This window comes from Staurois parvus, unplaced genomic scaffold (genome assembly GCF_062004578.1).
Source record: "Staurois parvus isolate SC_StPar_1 unplaced genomic scaffold, SC_StPar_1.0 ptg001181l, whole genome shotgun sequence".
In the NCBI taxonomy this organism is placed as follows: domain Eukaryota; kingdom Metazoa; phylum Chordata; class Amphibia; order Anura; family Ranidae; genus Staurois; species Staurois parvus.
Genome location: NW_028318977.1, coordinates 2,538,815 through 2,556,745, shown reverse-complemented (window position 1 = coordinate 2,556,745; position 17,931 = coordinate 2,538,815). Strand labels below are relative to the sequence as shown.

The 17,931-nt window shown below is 42.7% G+C and overlaps 1 protein-coding gene across 1 annotated transcript in view; it reads left to right on the top strand.

Annotated features, from left to right (window-relative positions):
- The first annotated feature begins 296 nt into the window (after positions 1–296).
- Positions 297–17,931, top strand: part of LOC149438571 (extracellular calcium-sensing receptor-like) — a 30,301-nt gene continuing 12,666 nt past the window's right edge. Inside the window, exons 1-4 of the mRNA XM_089659654.1 lie at positions 297–502; positions 4,025–4,316; positions 9,770–10,609; positions 12,375–12,599. Coding sequence (XP_089515780.1) covers positions 297–502; positions 4,025–4,316; positions 9,770–10,609; positions 12,375–12,599 — 1,563 coding nt within the window. The remainder of the gene's footprint in view (positions 503–4,024; positions 4,317–9,769; positions 10,610–12,374; positions 12,600–17,931) is intronic.

The window sequence follows — 17,931 nt, the reverse complement described above, 5'->3', positions numbered from 1 at the left end:
TGTTGTTCACCTTGTGGTGTTTCAGTTCCTCGTGTATTTCTCCATAATATGAAATTGAAGAAAAATTCAAAGACATGGGAACAAAACTGCAGAACTTTTTCAAGAAAGTACTAGATGATTTACCTTCCAGCAGCTAACATTGAAATATTTTAAGAATGCTCATTGTTGATCACTTACAAAAAAACAAGCTCTAACCCCCAGACCCTTCATCTTTCAGTTAAACAATATAACAGCACTTCGGCTTTGAGTGATATGCAGATCTAGATCAACTCTAACATTTGAACTGAATGGCCATCATGAGGAGACTCCTTCAGATCCTCCTGCTACTCTTATCACTGGATCACAGTCATTCCAGTCCTGCCTGCAGCATCCAGGGTTGGCCAATGGATGCCTTTTCACAATTAGGGGACATCCTGATTGGGGCTGTTTTTGTGGTTCACTCTGGATTTGTCTTCCAAGCACCAACCTTCAAGGAAAGGCCAAACCCAGTTATTTGTATGGGGTAAGTTGAAAAAAAATAGCACATATGTTCTTGTGATTGTTTTAAATTCTTGATAATCTCACATAAAATATAATTCAGGAAAAGTTACCACTGGCTCTGATTGCACCAAACACCCTAATAAAATCCCACTCTGCCAACACAGCAAAAATAGAATCATTAAATATTGTAAATGGACAGCTAATATGATTATTATACACATCTTGTAGTAGATGATCACATTTAATTGGACTTGTTCTGTAATGTTGAAGATGTTTCATAGCTTATCAAGCCACTTCATCTTGGTCAGCATGATAACCCACCATTTACAGTATATTAAAAATATTTAGACAATTCTGCGCTATGCTATATAATAAATCAATAAAAAAGCATGAGCAGCCACCTCAGCTTTGCAGGCAACAATACACAAAACATAGAAAACATAGGAGTGTGGTCCTTAAAATAACTATAGTAAATAAGTAGATGGAATAGAAGTCCAATACATATATGATAAAGATGAAATAAGCCCCTCTTCGTTGGGACATCAGTAATGTCATAAATACTTCAATCTGGTCAAGGAGATAAAGGGGATCCATCGTCACCAACAAAAAATTATGCCTCTTACCAGACCAAAATGACCCCCAAATATGAACGGGTCAAAGTGCACAGTGCGAATTCCAAAAGTAGGGTGTGGACCTGGACACATAATGGCTCCGAAGGAACAAAATTGGACCCCAGTTGTGGAAGGATAAACACCCGTAAAGCTGGTTCCAAAGACAAGCTGTGGTTAGGACACTGATATAACTCCAAACTTGAACTTCAGAAATTGGACTGAAAAGTGAACCTTTTCTGAAGGAAAAGATTATCAATAATTAGAAACCACTCCCATTAGATTCAAATTCTACATGGACACAAACATCCATCTTTTCCTTCAGAAAAGGTTCACTTTTCATTCCAATTTCTGAAGTTCAAGTTTGGAGCAGGGGCGGGCTGACAACTCATGGGGCCCCCGGGCAATAGGGGATCATGGGGCCCCTGTGTCCTTGCCCAAACTCAAAAAAGCCTATGAAAAAGGTACCAGGGGCATCTCATGGGGCCCCCTACTGACCCCGGGCCCTCGGGCAGTGCCCGAGTTTTCAAATGGTCAGTCCGCCCCTGGTTTGGAGTTATATCAGTGTCCTGACCACGATTTGTCTTTGGAATCAGCTTTACAGGAGTTTATACTTCTACAACTGGGGTCCAATTTTGTTCCTTCGGAGCCATTAAGTGTCCGGGTCCACACCCTACTTTTGGAATTTGCACTGTGCATTTTGACCCTTCCATATTTGAGGGTCATTTTGGTCTGGTAAGTGGCACAATTTTTTGGGTGTTGGTGATGGTGGATCCCTGTATCTCCTTGACCAGATTGAAGTATTTATGACATTATTGATGTCCCAATGAAGAGGGGCTTATTTCATCTTTATCATATATTTACAGTATATTCACATACTGTACCTTAAAGTGAATGTGAAGGCAGATTTTTTTCTAAATATCAAACATGTCATATTAAACCTGCTCTGTGATTTGGCAGGGCAGCCCAGAACATCCTCTTCTCAGGTCCCCCACTGGTGTTCCTGGCCCCTCTCTCCTGCAAATGCCTCCACAGCAAGCAGCTTGCTATGGGAGCACCCAAGCAGGCTTGCTCCTGAGCTGCTGCTCTGTATGTCCACTCACACACAGATGCTGCTCATCCCACCCCACACTCTCTCCTCATTGGCTCACTGGCTGTTATTGACAGTAGTGGGAGCCAATGCTCCCGCTGCTGTCTCAGCCAATGAGGAGGGAGAGACCCAGGACAGTCAAGGCTCTTGTGCACATTACTGGATCAAGATGGTTCTGAGGTAGGTATATGGTAGGCTGGTGGGGGGTGGCTGCACTTAGAATTAATGAAGATACAAAACCATGAGCCTTTACAACCACTTTAATTCACATTGTAAAGCACTGCACAAACTGTTGGTGCTATATAAATCCTGTATAATAATATAATAACAATAATACAATCACCATGGTCTGTGGAAAAGATGATTGTCCAGGAGCAGGGTGGGAGGTATGAAAGTTGTGGTACCATCCTGTCCTTGTTGCATAACCCCATTGTTGGTGTCAGAGAGCTGTTTTAGGTGGCGATTCCTCAATCTACACAGCTGAAGGTGTGAATTGTTGACAAATTGCTGTGGTAAAAATGTTAAAACAGCATTATATGTGGAAGAAATATGGTGACAAAGACCCCACCCCTGTTCTTGGATGGTTGTTCTATTTTGATGTGAATGGCTTCTTTCACACCTCTTGTATTCCAAAACTCCTCTCTGTCCAAAATATACGCTCTCTCTACTGTCCTAAAAAGAATGTCCATTTTCTTAAAGGTGCAGAAATATTTCTGAGTCTTGGCCTGTAGAATATTTCAAGACTCAACAGTCTTCCTAAACTTTAAGGAAAAAGGACATTTTTTTGAGGATGTTGAAATTGGGACAGAGAAGACAAATGGTTCACAATTGACATGAACAAGGCCATTGACAAATATTAGTATGGAACAAAAGTCCTTAGAGGTAAGAGCCTGCACCACCATCTTTCTTTCACATATAGTGCAGTTTTAACAACATTCGACAATAATTCATTGCTTTAGTCATGTAGATTGAGGAACTTACACCTATGCAGACTCCTTGACACCAACAATGGAGTTATGAACCTAGAACAGGATGGCACCACAACTTTCACACCTCCTATCCTACTCCCCTATCTTCTGTCCCAGAAACACTCAGAAGTAGAACTACAATGTTTTTATAATTTTTCAATCCCTCCAAAATCTTGTATAAAAAAATGCCAGTTTCGTCTTAACTTCTCCATGCATCATCTTGCCGACTAGGTTCACAGTACTTCAGCAATGAGCAGCATTTGTACAACCAGGGGTAGACTGACCATTTGGAAACCCGGGCACTGCCCGAGGGTCCGGGGTCAGTAGGGGGCCCCATGAGATGCCCCTGGTACCTTTTTCATAGGCTTTTTGAGTTCGGGTAAGGACACAGGGGCCCCATGATCCCCTATTGCCCGGGGGCCCCATGAGTTGTCAGTCCGCCCCTGTGTACAACATTACATGACCACTTCTCAGTCCTAAAAGAATGCCTCCACACTGTCTCCACAAGGGGAAAAAGTGGACGTTGCTGTGATGTCACTAGACCACATAGAAAACTGCAGAAAAAAGGTAGTCTTCAAGGGGTGTGGGAAGATGGGTGGCAAAGGGTTGAAATGTCTGAAGGTGAACTTAAGAATAAAATTTAACTTACTAGATATCTCTTAATGTGCTTTTTTTCTATTCCTGCTATAGTCAATGATTATCCCTTGAAGTTCTCTTTTCTAATATCTAAATTTTGATATGGGTTTAGCCTTTATGAAGTCCGGTAATGACTTTTCACACATTAGATACCAAGGACACTCAAACAATTATTTATTCAATAACAAACTTGACAAGGGAATGGCAGGAGAACACTGACCATGCTCTCTCATCTTGTGTAGGTTCCACATTCGTTACTATAGGGACATTCTTGGCCTCATGTTTGCAGTGGATGAAATTAACAATTCTCTGGACCTCTTGCCAAACATCACTCTTGGCTTCAGCCTCCTGGATTCCTGTATGTCAGAGCTCCGAGCTGTTGGAGGAATTCTGTCCCTGCTGTCAGGACTTGGAAACCCCTTTTCGGGAAATGGTTGTCATATGCCATCAGTCATGGTCGGGATTATAGGTGAACGGTTTTCCGCCTTATCTCTTCCTATTGCCCAAATACTAGGTGCCCTTCACTACCCACAGGTATTCAAACATTTAACATTTTGTGAACAATAATAAATTATGTTTAAAGAGACTATGTCTAAATAAAAGTAAAAGAAAAAAATCCATAAGAGGTAACTATCCAAAGACTATCCAGATCTAGACTATCGAGAGATGTATGCAGCAAAAGTTATAGGTAAATCTTAACATTTTTGTAGCTAGCCATTTGATGTGAAGATTTCTATATAGAAGCAATTGTGCAGCCAAGGTGCTAGCTGTACTCTAACACATACAGATATCCAATTCAATGGTGGACAGACACTTTGGTCATTTCCTCTCATTCATTGAGAAGCAAACATCATTCTTCATGATGTCACAACTATGCTCTTGGTTTGCAAAATACAAAAGGTGTCAGGCAACAAACAACTCTTTCTCTCCCTGCTTGACCAGTGCCGAAACATTCAGAATGCTTCTCCAATTCCTCTTGACGTCATCTAGGGAGGAAATGAGATAGATGTCTGACCTTAGTAGTACAGCATTTTATGGTCCAGGAGATTATTATTATACAGTATTTATATAGCGCCAGTAGTTTGCTCAGCGCTGTACATTACAATGGGAGACAGTACGCGAGACAGTACAGTAACAATACAATTCGATACACGAGGGGTTAGAGGGCCCTGCTCTTTGGAGCTTACAATCTAGGAGGGAGGGGATACTGGTACAGGAGGAAATAGCTGTGGGGAATGGAGTGGTGGGAAGAGCGGATGAAATCGGAAATTAGTTGAGGGCGGGGTAGGCTTCCCTGAAGAGATGGCTTTTCAGGGAGCGCCTAAAGGAGAGGAGAGTAGGTGATAGTCTGATGGATTGGGGTGAGGAGTTCCAGAGGATGGGGGAAGCCCTGGAGAAGTCCTGGAGACGGGCATGAGAGGAGGAGACCATGGAACTAGAGAGTAGGAGGTCTTGTGAGGAGCGGAGAGTACGTTTTGGGTGGTATAAGGATATCAGGTCAGTGATGTAGTTTGGGGCAGTGTTATGAACAGCTTTGTACGTCAATGTTAGTAATTTGAATTTTATGCGTTGGACAATCGGAAGCCAGTGGAGGGATTGGCAGAGGGGGGTGGGGGATACGGAGCGGTTAGTAAGGTGGATGAGTCTGGCCGCAGTATTCAGGATAGACTGAAACGGGGATAGCCTGTGGTGAGGTAAGCCGGTGAGGAGGGAGTTACAGCAGTCAAGTCCTGATATGATAAGGGAGTGAATGAGTTGCTTAGTGTGGTTTCCGAGGTTAGGAACGGGCGTATTTTGGAGATGTTGCGGAGGTGAAGTCTACATGAGTTTGTCAGTGATTGGACCTGGGGCTGGAAAGACAGATTGGAGTCTAGGATGACACCTAGTACCCTGGCATGGGGGTGGGACTGATGGTGGCATTGTTGTTCGTGATGGAGAAGTCAGGGGGGGGGGGGGGCTGGGGGGAGAACTAGGAGCTCAGGAGATACTGTACATTAGGGGATCACAGAGGCAACTATTCAGCAGCTGCTATTTAACTATGTAAACCAGCCTTTCTCAACCTTTTTACCATTGAGGAACCTCGTAAATATTTTTACAATATTACAGAACCCCTTCTATAAATTAATATATCTACCACCCATTGTATATTACCATGGTCTGTAAGTTGTAGATTTGACAGTAAAGTTAAAAGGTTTGTGATGCCCAGAGCATGGATACACACACAGTAAAAATGTTAGTGTGCCTATTTTATTGGTGAACTATAGATTGAAAAGTGCTCCTTTACATTGCTGATCAGTATAAAAGTGATCCATACACTGAAAATCAGAGGAAATGTTTCCCATTACATTGGTGGTCAGCGGAAGGGGTGCCCCCTTGCAATGGTTGTCATTGTGGGAGGTTCTCCTTACATTGGTGGTATGCAGAAAGAATTTCTTATTATATTTGTAACACTAGATAGGTGCTAGGTTTAGGTAAATTTAATTCTAAGCTCTCCCGTAATGAGTGAAGCTTCTTGTGCTTCCTCTGGTCTGCTCTGAGGTTCACAGGCTGTGGATTTGGCTTCTCTCCCCTGTTTTCTGAATGGTTCTGGAAAGTTGAAAGCTGGTAGAATCAGATCTATAGTATGAATATTTATGTGGTCTTAGCCAATCCCTGGGGGAGGTTGCCCAGATGGAGGCTGGGAGTGAGCATAACTGGTTGGAGGCCTCTAGCAGAGGGGTGCTTTTCCAGGAGGAGGATACCAAGCTTGAAAGGCTGCTGCCCTTTTGGGCAGTTTATGTTGTACTTCTTCATTTTTGTTCAACAAGGTCCCAGCTGTGCTGGCTGTAGGGCCTATTCTATTGTACTCTGCTGGAGCTGACTGAAGGACTTCTTTTGGGAATCTGTTCTGGAGGATTCACTAAAGAGGTTTATGGAAGATACTGGAAGGAGGCATTGACTTATCCAGGAATATTAGTTAGTACTGACCGATGTGTGAGATCTCAGTAACTGTGTGCTGCTACTATCTCTCTTGTATCAGAGTCAACTTGTACTCAAAAGTACTGCTGTGTAGCTCAGGACATTATTTTCTACTGCAAGAACTGTGCTCAGAATTTTTAGGAGAATGATAGATGTCCGTTAGTTACTACTTACTGTTGTTTTATCCCTTGGTTACCTTGCACTCATCCAAGTTCAAGTTTTCAATAAAGCACCAAAAAGAATAGCTGTCGACTAATCATTGAGACAGAACAGTGACTTAGACTGTGTGCCCGGTTGCTAGAGTACTTACTGGGGAAAGAATCTTGGGACTGAAGCAGCGGGCTCCTGTAGGGGATAGTGCTACATATTAGAGACCAGTATGCAGGGGCGGACTGACCATTTGGAAACTCAGGCACTGCCCGAGGGCCCGGGGTCAGTAGGGGGCCCCATGAGATGCCCCTGGTACCTATGAAAGGAAGACCCATCTGCTGCTATGACTGTGTTCCCTGTTCTGAGGGAGAGATGACCAATCACACAGGTATCATATGGCAGAGCTTCATGTCCTCTAATTAGATGTCTGGTAGTTGGTTTAATCTGCTGCATCATTTAGTATCCACCGAAGATGATCTATGAATGTATCAGGTTAAGCCAACTGTAGTTAGATACCATCAACTGGACTTGGTTTGTAATGTTAAAGACTAGAAGTCATTTGGATGGTTGGTGAGATTTGTTCAACAATCAAAAAAAAAAAAAAGACTAAGACTATGTTCTACTAGTTATACCATGGCCTGGATCAGGGGCGGACTGACCATTTGGAAACTCGGGGACTGCCCGAGGGCCCGGGGTCAGTAGGGGGCCCCATGAGATGCCCCTGGTGCCTTTTTCATAGGCTTTTTTGAGTTTGGGCAAAGACACAGGGGCCCCATGATCCCCTATTGCCCTGGGGCCCCATGAGTTGTCAGTCCGCCCCTGCCAGTATGTACTGCCCCTGTTCAGTGTTGTTAGTACTGGAACTATGCAGTCACCATCAGGTAGGAACTCAATCACTGCTCACTGCTTAAGAAATCGCTAAAGTTGCTGAAGGAACCTCACGGTACCATGGAACCCTGGTTGAAAAAAGGCTGTTCTAAACAAAGTGAACAACTGTTTGTACTTAAAATATTAATTGAATGTTAAAGTGTTACTAAACCCACAACAGTACAATCAGTCTGTATATGCAGTAAAGCATGCTTGTTATACTCACTGTGGAACCTAGGGGGTTAATCCTCTCCATCGTGTGAAAACGCTGACTTCTCTGATCCTCCCCTTCTTCCAGTGATCCCCTCTTATCTCCTGATAAGACATATTGTGTGGAGACACTCCTGCACATGCTCAGTTCAGTGTGTATTGCTGGAGAAGTTTTTTTTTCGTGGGAGAGTGCATGTGATCAGCACAGGGCAATCAGTACTGTCCTGACAGAAGTCAGGGGTTCTGCATCCTTCTAGAGCAAAATAAAAACTCAATAAATAATGAATAAACCAGCGCAAACATAGACCTCTATACACCATCAATACATAAAGTGCATCATAATAAAAAATTAATAAAATTAATAATTAATATTAATAAAAATCAATAAAAATTAATAGCGAAAGTCCACAAAAAACACCAAAAATTTTTTTTTTGTCCGTGAAATGTATATATATATATATATATATATATATCAAGTGAAAAAATATCAAGTGAAAACATATATTGTGAAAAAATATTAATCAAGTGACTTTCTTCTTTACCAAAGACTCTTCAAATACACCAAAAAAACTTCCACCTTCCACCCGTGAAACCAACATCAAATACACTCACCAGATTTAGGTGAATGAGACACTTTTTAGGAATTTAAGGAATTTGATGTTGGATTCACCTAAATCTGGTGAGTGTATTTGATGTTGGTTTCACGGGTGGAAGGTGGAAGTTTTTTTGGTGTATTTGAAGAGTCTTTGGGAAAGAAGAAAGTCACTTGATTAATATTTTTTCAAAATATATTTTTTCACTTGATATTTTTTCACTTGATATATATATATACATTTCACGGACAAAAAAAATTTTTTTGGTGTTTTTTGTGGACTTTCACTATTAATTTTTATTGATTTTTATTAATATTAATTATTAATTTTATTAATTTTTTATTATGATGCACTTTATGTATCGATGGTGTATAGAGGTCTATGTTTGCGCTGGTTTATTCATTATTTATTGTGGTTTGTGTTTTTTGCACAGTGCACAGCAGCAGTATAGAACCTGTGGGAATCTGTTGGAGCAGGAATAATAGTTTATATAAAAATAAAAACTCATCCTACAAACTTTAACGAGTGCTCTGCTGGACACTGATAGCAGTCATAAGACTGCTCTAGCTGCTGATGAGAAAAGGTATTTAGCACTTTATATTTACTAAAATAATTGCTTTTCCATGTTTTGTGTACTGTGAGAGACCAGATATAGTGAATGCCGGGTCCGGGGAGACCAGATATAGTGAATGCAGGGTCCGGGGAGACCGGATATAGTGAATGCAGGGTCCGGGGAGACCAGATATAGTGAATGCAGGGTCCTGGGTTTAGTAACACTTTAAGGGCCCAATATTTATTCTTACACAATGGTTCTTTGAGGACTATACCACAGTTGATGAACGCTATCACACATCAACCATGTACAATTAGACTCTCACATAGAACAACTGCCTTAAAATTAATACTAAGCCTTACATGCAGGGGCGGATTGACCATTTGGAAACTCGGGCACTGCCCGAGGGCCCGGGGTCAGTAGGGGGCCCCATGAGATGCCCCTGGTACCTTTTTCATAGGCTTTTTTGAGTTTGGGCAAGGACACAGGGGCCCCATGATCCCCTATTGCCCGGGGGCCCCATGAGTTGTCAGTCCGCCTCTGCTTACATGTAATCCTGAAGCCCAATATGTTGATATAATGATGGTAAGCTCCATATGTCCTGCAGGTGTTTTGTTAATTTTTAAACTATAATGTATCTATTATTTCTTTCATAGATCAGTCATGGGGCAACCCTGTCAGCCCTCAGCAATAAAATATATTTCCCCTCTTTCTTCCGCACCATGCCCAGCAACCTTTATCAGAATATTGCTCTCTCTCAACTGCTCAGCCAGTTTGGTTGGACCTGGGTTGGAATGTTGGTGGTGGACAATGATGTTGGGCAGCAGGGTGCCCAGGTTATACGAGCCGGGATAGAGACAAATGGAGGCTGCATTGCTTTTCTGGAGAAGATCCATCTAAGTTATTCCACTCATCAGATCAAGAGAGTGGTGAATGTTATTAAAGGCAGCTCCATCAATGTGATTGTTCTCCACAGCCCAGAGGTCCATATGATCTCCCTGCTAGATGTCATGTTTGATAATGGGGTGACTGGGAAAATTTTCATCTCTTCAGCTTCCTTTGGGCTCACACCAGGACTCTTCTCTAAAAAGGCCTGGAAGGTTCTAAATGGGACAATTGGACTTATTCCTCATACCGGAACCATGCCAGGGTTTGACAAATTCCTCCTAAACCTTCACTCAAATGGCAGCTCAGTGTATCCATTTATTCGGCTTCTCTGGGAAAAGACCTTTAAATGTTACTGGCGTGATGGTTCTAAAGATGGTGAAAGGCTCTCTACCATGCAAGAAGGCATGACCTGCACTGGGAAAGAAGAGTTCGGAAACCAAACTGCCCAGTTATTTGAGACAAATGACCTCAGCTTCACTTATCACACCTACCTGGCTGTGTATGCCTATGCGCATGCTCTGCATTCACTTCTTGGCTACCAAATTGGGTCAAAGGGTTTAATTAATAACAGAATGTGTGAAACTATTAATAATGCCCAACCACAGAAGGTGAGTGAAAATGATGTATTTGTGCAACCTATGTTTTTACCTCTTCTGTAGGTCTGTCCTATCTGAGTTCTCTTCACCTTACTTTTGATGTGTGTACTGTTGAATTAGATTTTCCCACAGTAGGCCAGCAATTTCTGGCCAAAAATGATTAACTAATCAAGCATCAAAGAAGAAGAATTGTGGTACTATAAGATTGAAAATTGAACTTTAGAGTCCATTTGTTTGCTTTACATATTCAATTTCGCCTCCATCACCTGCCATAACACACATATTGTCCTACTCTTTCCTACAATTAAAAGTCATCCCTTGTAGAGTGCGACTACTTTCTTCCATCAGTCTTCCATTCTTCACCACCTTAATACTACTGTGGCTGCTGGAACACCCCTTAGGCCAAGAAATTTACACAAACTGTGACAGATGTTCTGTATGATCAGATTAAGGAATCTTACCCTCATCCAGGATAAAAGGAAGTAGAAAATAACAACCTGTGTCCTCATGTCCTAAGAAGATGGGTCAATAGGACAACTGTAAAATCTCTATTCATGAACAAATCTCCATAATTTCTTTCTACCCCACTCTTAAATGCTGGTGTGTACAGCTCAGTGATGCCTTAAGGGAGAAGTATAGCCAAAGCCATTTTGGCAATATTTCTGAAGGTCACAGGTCCTGTAGGTGCAGTTCAATCTGCACTCCTGTGACCCATTTTTAGTCAACAGCGGGATAAAGTCCACTGTTGGCTGATGTCACTCAGCCAACTTAGGCTCAGGAAAGATCCTGAAGTCACAGTCCATGAGTTTACTGTACATGTGCCCAAAAGTATTTACAGAGTCCCCTGGATGCTGATCTTGTTTAGGCAAGAATGGTGTCTTCTGTGCTCTGAAGCCTCATGGAATATGCACACCACATATTACAGGATCTTTTAGGCTCCATTCAAGCTGGAGTTGGATGCATCAGTAGACATGCTGCTAAACGTGAGTTTAGGAGCTTTTGGCATTTTTTTGCCAAAGTCCCTAAACTCAACTCAATAAAAGCCGATGTGTCCATGTACACATAGGCATTTAGCAGAGTTTAGGAGCAGCAGAGTTTAGGGGCAGTTAAATGACCCTCTCCTTAATGCAGAAGAATCATATTCAGGAGAGGAATGTTTTGGAAAAAACCCACTAAATGTTGCAAGAACGCTTGTAAACGCTTCTAACCGCTAGCTGTGTTTAGCTCTTGGGAGTTTATTCATGACAATGTAAATACCCTGGCCAATCAAATGAATAAATGTAAACCCGTTTAAATGCGGTACCATGTTTACACGCGTTTTTGCTACGTTTGGCATTTTTCTGCTGCCAAGAGAGCTAAACATCTAGGGGAGTTCATGCGTACATGAGGCCTAAGCAATCATAAAACATGAGAGAAACAGGATTGTAAACCTCATAAAGGTAAAGATTGGAGAATGGGAATGAGCTTGTTTGGGGTGGTATGGGTGTGCAGCATCCCAAAAGCCTTCCTATCTCAGAAGGTGTTGGGGATCCATGAGTGAATGAATGGTCCACCTATAGAAGAGGAATAAAGTAGAGGATGAGAAATAGTACCGAACGAGAAAAGAAACTGGAAGGGATTAGGGGGAGTCAAAGGAAAGGGATGGGATAGGGACGTACCTGGGAGTGGACCTATACCACTTCTCTCACATATGGGGACAACTAGGGTGGTCAGTTATGTCCTAGAACCAGAAAATACATTTTAAGCTATTTTGCACTGTTGTTACAAAACACTTTAGGTTCTCCGTTACCTCAAGAAAACCGATTTCCGCACAAAGTCCGGGGAGGTGATGAAGTTCAATTCTGTGGGGGACCTTCCTGATTCCTATGACATCATGAATATCCAGATCCTCAGCAATAACTTTAAATTGGTGAAAGTGGGATGGATTAACCCAAAGGCAAAACCAGGAGAGATGGTCAGTCTGAACATTAGCACCATCCTGTGGAATGATCACTTCTTACAGGTAAATGATTCTGACACTACTAAAGTAGGCCTGTTAGACTTTGCAATCTTGACTCCTAAAAAGGGAATACAGAAACTTTGAATGTTTTGTGTATTATTTCTATTCATCTTCCTAGAAATTAAAGCAGACCTTGAACTTCGGTCATAGGTCCATTTATTTAATGCGGTCCCTCTTCTTCTTTATTAAACATTGCATAAAATTGTGAAAAAGAACCTACAGGGGGAAAAATAGGTAGCATACTCACTTTTTTCCATCCTCTCATTCTGGTGAAAGCTGAGAAGATGTTATAGCACAGTGCAGAATTGTCTTTCACAAGATGTATGCTACTCAACTGAGGGATGCTGGTGGTTCTTCTGTACTGGGCCCTGGTCCACATGCTGATCTGATGAGGCCCCTGTTGATGGCCTCAGTAAGCCCTATCACCTTAGCTTGACCCATCTAAAGCAGACAGATGATCCTGCTAGTGTCTCACCTCCACAAAGCAGCTGCCACTGTGAGATATTCCTCAGGTAATGGCTGTCTACTTCTTCAGTAGGAAGGTGGCTGCTTCCAAATATAGTCCCCTGAGTGGGCATCTCTCCCTCCACTTCCTGGCCTCAATTGTGATGGCATGCTCTGGTGGGGAGACATGATAGTAATGGGGCTCTCGATATGATGAATATGTAGGTTTGTACAGTCTCATACAGCATCCGGACAGGGAGTCAGGAAAAATTTGGGTTCTCTATGGTTTCCAGGTCCCCTGAAGTAGTTCCGGTTGGCTATGCTTCAGGGTGGTGACCCTAGTTGCCATCTTGGGTCCCTTTTTGTGAAGTGGTTAGCAGAGGGAAAACTGTCAGTAAAAGTGATAGCAGCAGGGAGAGGTTTCTGATGAGGAGGGACAGGCTAGGGACATGCCATGCTACTTTGGAAGCCTCCCCATTGGGACCGGACCAGCCAGGCTGCATTTTGCCCTCTGAGAGAGATGCAGTCAGTGCATCTGAACCTGCTGTGTTCTCAAGTCACATGGAACTGTATGTGTTTCCCTGATGTGGCACTCTCCCATGGGGATGTCTGTTGAGTTGAGTCCTACCTTGTTCCTGCAACCAGACTCTGTGTAATTACTCCGCTGTACCTACCCACAAATGGGCTAAAGCAGGGCAATAAGTGGGAATTTTTCCTCACCAATGTAACACCCCTCCCCCCCAACCCATTAAGCTATCAGGAAGGACAGTGTGATTACTCTTACACCCCCTGGCCCGCATAAGGGAAGAGGGCAGTCAGGTGGAAAACCTAACTAGCTTCTCATCTGGGGTTTCTGTGTTAAATTGGCAGTGTCTGGACCCCCTTGTCCAGGGAATACTCTCAGTGCAGCTGGGTGAAGAGGAGGAGTCATCTGGGGTCTGAGGAGGTATACCAGAGAGCTGGAATGCTCTTAAAGGAGAGTAGATCCACATACAAAATGCCGACCAAGCTAAAATCAGAAAGGACTCACTGCAAACTATGTGTGCCACTTCCAGCTCTTCTCTAATGACTCAGCATTTACCAGTGTCTTGGTTAGATTATATCTGTATGTATTGCAGCTTTCAGATAGCTTTTACACAGAAGAGGGTACAACAGTGGTTCCTATAGGATTTGACTTGAGAAATACGAATCAGGGGTATGGAGGCCATGTCAGGTAGGATATAGAGGTCCCTTTGATTTCTAATGGTGGCCATGTAACTGAATATTCTCCAAGATATGGCTGAAAAGAAGATGACATCACCTAGAATGTTTCTGTGTATGAAAAATGTCATAATTTTCTTTGGAATCCAATTCCAAAAATGGTTGTGTCATTTTAAAAAAATGCTTCATGATTTTCATAAATACAATTTTTTTTATACAGTTGTGTTCAAAATAATAGCAGTCAGACATCACTAACCTGATCAATCATTGTTTTTGGTAGAAATGATATTTCTACATGGCAAATAATTTACTAGCAGGTGTAGTAGAGTAATAGAAATCCAACAGACCCAACAGTCATGACATGCATGCTGCTGATTCTGTGTCATTGAATCACTCATTGAAAAGGGCATGTTCAAAATAATAGCAGTGTGGAGTTCTATTAGTGAGGTCATTCATTCTTTGAAAAACAGGTGGCAATTATTGCCCTTATTTAAGGAAGGAAGGCAGCAAATGTTGTACATGCTGATTACAGTGCATTTCTCTCTGAAATTCTGAGGAAAATGGGTCGTTCCAGACATTGTTCAGAAGAACAGCGTACCTTGATTAATAAGTTGATTGGAGAGGGAAAACATATAAAGAAGTGCAGAAAATGATAGGCTGCTCAGCTAAAATTATCACAAATGCTTTAAAATGGCAACCAAAACCTGAAAGACGTGGATGAAAGCGAAAAACTACCATTCGAATGGATAGAAGAATAGCCAAAATGGCGCGGACTCCGCCAACAATCGGCTCCAGGAAGATGAAAGAAGGTGTGACGTTCCCTGTGAGGACTGTTACAATTAGAAGACGCCTATGTGAAGCCAAGCTATCTGCAAGAAGCCCCCGCAAAGTCCCACTGTTGGAAAAAAGACGTGCTGAAGAGGTTACAATTTGCCAAAGAGCACATTGACTGGCCTAAAGAGAAATGGCGCAACATTTTGTGGACTGATGAAAGTAAGATTGTTCTTTTTGGGTCTAGTGGCCGGAGACAGTTTGTCAGACGACCCCCAAACACTGAATTCAAGCCACAGTACACTGTGAAGACAGTGAAGCATGGTGGTGCAAGCATCATGATATGGGGATGTTTCTCATACTACGGTGTTGGGCCTATTTATCACATACCAGGGATCATGGATCAGTTTGAATACATCGGAATACTTGAAGAGGTCATGCTGCCTTATGCTGAAGAGGAAATGCCCTTGAAATGGGTGTTCCAACAAGACAACGACCCCAAACACACCAGTAAACGTGCAACATCTTGGTTCCAGAACAACAAGATTGACGTTATGGAGTGGCCAGCCCAATCCCCGGATCTTAATCCAATAGAAAACTTGTGGGGTGACATCAAAAATGCCGTTTCTGAGGCAAAACCAAGAAATAGAGAAGAACTGTGGAATGTCGTCCAATCATCCTGGGCTGGAATACCTGATCACAGGGGCCAGAAGTTGGGTGACTCCATGCAACACAGATGTACAGCAGTTCTCAGAAACAGTGCGACTACAACCAAATATTCATGAAGTCATTCAAAGGAAAGCAAAATCTTCAAACATTTCTCAGTTTATATAGTGAATGTTTGAATTTGTAAAGAAGAATACAAACACTGCGATTTTTTTTGAACCGTCTAATATGCACTTTTCTTCAATTTGTTTAGAGGAACAACACAAATTTGATGTATTTTTCTTCATGTTTTGATTTGGAATAGAATGTGTCATGTTCCCAATGCATTTGTGTGGATGGAAAGAAAAGCTATTAGAAGGATTTTCAGCTTTATTCACTTTTTTTCAACACACTGCTATTATTTTGAACACAACTGTATATTTACTTTTTTGTTCACTTGAAGATGTAGTATTAAAAAGATTTCTTTATTTGATTCTTATAGGTTATTATACCTTAAGAATTAATTGTATTAATTTTGACGGTTTCAGTCAATAGGCTCTTTTTTACACATAGCATGCTGATACTTGTACTTTCACATATATATCTGTTATGGTGGCCCCTGGTGGGTGATGTAGGTTTACCCAAGGTGTAGAGTCTAAGTACCATTTAGCCATCCCCAGAGTTCCTGATGGTGGAGCTGGACAGGGAACCCTAGTGCTCTATGGTTTTCTTTACTGTGAACTGGCAACAGGTCACAGCTCTCAGGATCACTCCACCATGGGGTTTCTGGGACAGAAGGGCTATGGTGTGGACAATAATACAGAAGACAAGTGAATAGTCATGTCAGAGTTAAGTCAGGTGGCGATCAAGAGAGTAGTAAGGTCCAGGCAGGTTTTTTGGCTGGCAGCGAGCAAGAGAGTAATCAATCTGAGTCGGCAATGGGCAACTGATAGGTAAGTATTCTAGCTATTTAACTCTCAGGTATCTGGCAATATGACACAGCACCAGTTGTGTTAAAGACTGGAGCTTAAATACCCTTCTGGTAAGAGGACATGTCTAGCACCATTACTTGGAATAAATCCTGGAGGTAGTTAAGGTCCTAGGAATCATGGAAGACTAGGCAGGGTTCCTGTGAGGAATCCTGGAAAAAATGGCAGGAATCCTGTGAGGAATCATGGAAGACTAGGCAGGAATCCTGTGAGGAATCCTGGAAGACTAGGCAGGGATCCTGTGAGGAATCCTGGAAAACTTGGCAGGAATCCTGAGAGTACTGTAACACTACCAGGGCTTTTTTTCAGCGGGAATGAGGAGGAACGCAGTTCCGGCACCTCAAGCAATGAATGTATGTGATGGCAAGGGGTGCGGGGTGTGCTGCAGAATCTATTGTTGCTGGCCGCTTGGGGATCTATTATCACTGAAGGGAATCTATTTTTGTGTGGTGGTCTATTATTGCTAGGGAGGTCTATTGTTGCTGGAGGATGATCTATTGTTGATGGGAGTTATTTGTTGCTGGAAGGGATCTGCTTTTGAGGGAGGGGTCTATTGTCTTGCCTATTGCCTATTGTTGCTGGCTGCTGGAGAGTCTATTGATGCTGGCTGCTGGGACCTGTTGTAGAGGCTGGGGGTTTATTGTTGCTGGAGTGGTATTTTGTTTTGGTGGTCTATGTTACTGGAGGAATTTATTGTTGCTGGGGAAGAAGGGGATCTATTGCTGCTGGCTTCATGGGATCTATTTTCCTGCTTTTCTTTTTATCAGTAATAAATTCTTTTCAAATTATTATATAATTTAAAATTAATATATACAAATTACATACAAATTATTTAGCACCGGGGGGCGTGGTCTGCCGCGATCCGGAATGGCCGCTTAAGCCAGGAGCTCCCGCCGGCCGAGGACTTCTCCCTCTTCTGCACAGAGGATCGGGTGAGGCAGGGGCACATGACCATGGGGAAAACGGACCGGAACACACCCGGTTCCCGTTCCCGTTCCCCACGGGTCCCTAATCAGCCGCAATCGCGGCATATACAGGAGCTGTTCCGCTCCCAGCAGAGGGACAGGGCCCAAGCAGCTTCCCCCTCTCCCCCCCCTCCTTCCTCCTCCACGGCAGCCTGTGCTCAAAGCAGTGACACTGAGCATGTCACTGACACAGTCCCGCAGCATGATCTCTCCTCTGACTCCCAGGCATTATCCCTCAGAGATCTTCAGGCGGTGGCTGCAGATATTAAAGTCACACTCACCACCGCCCTCAGTGACCTGCGAGAGGATTTACTTTCCTTG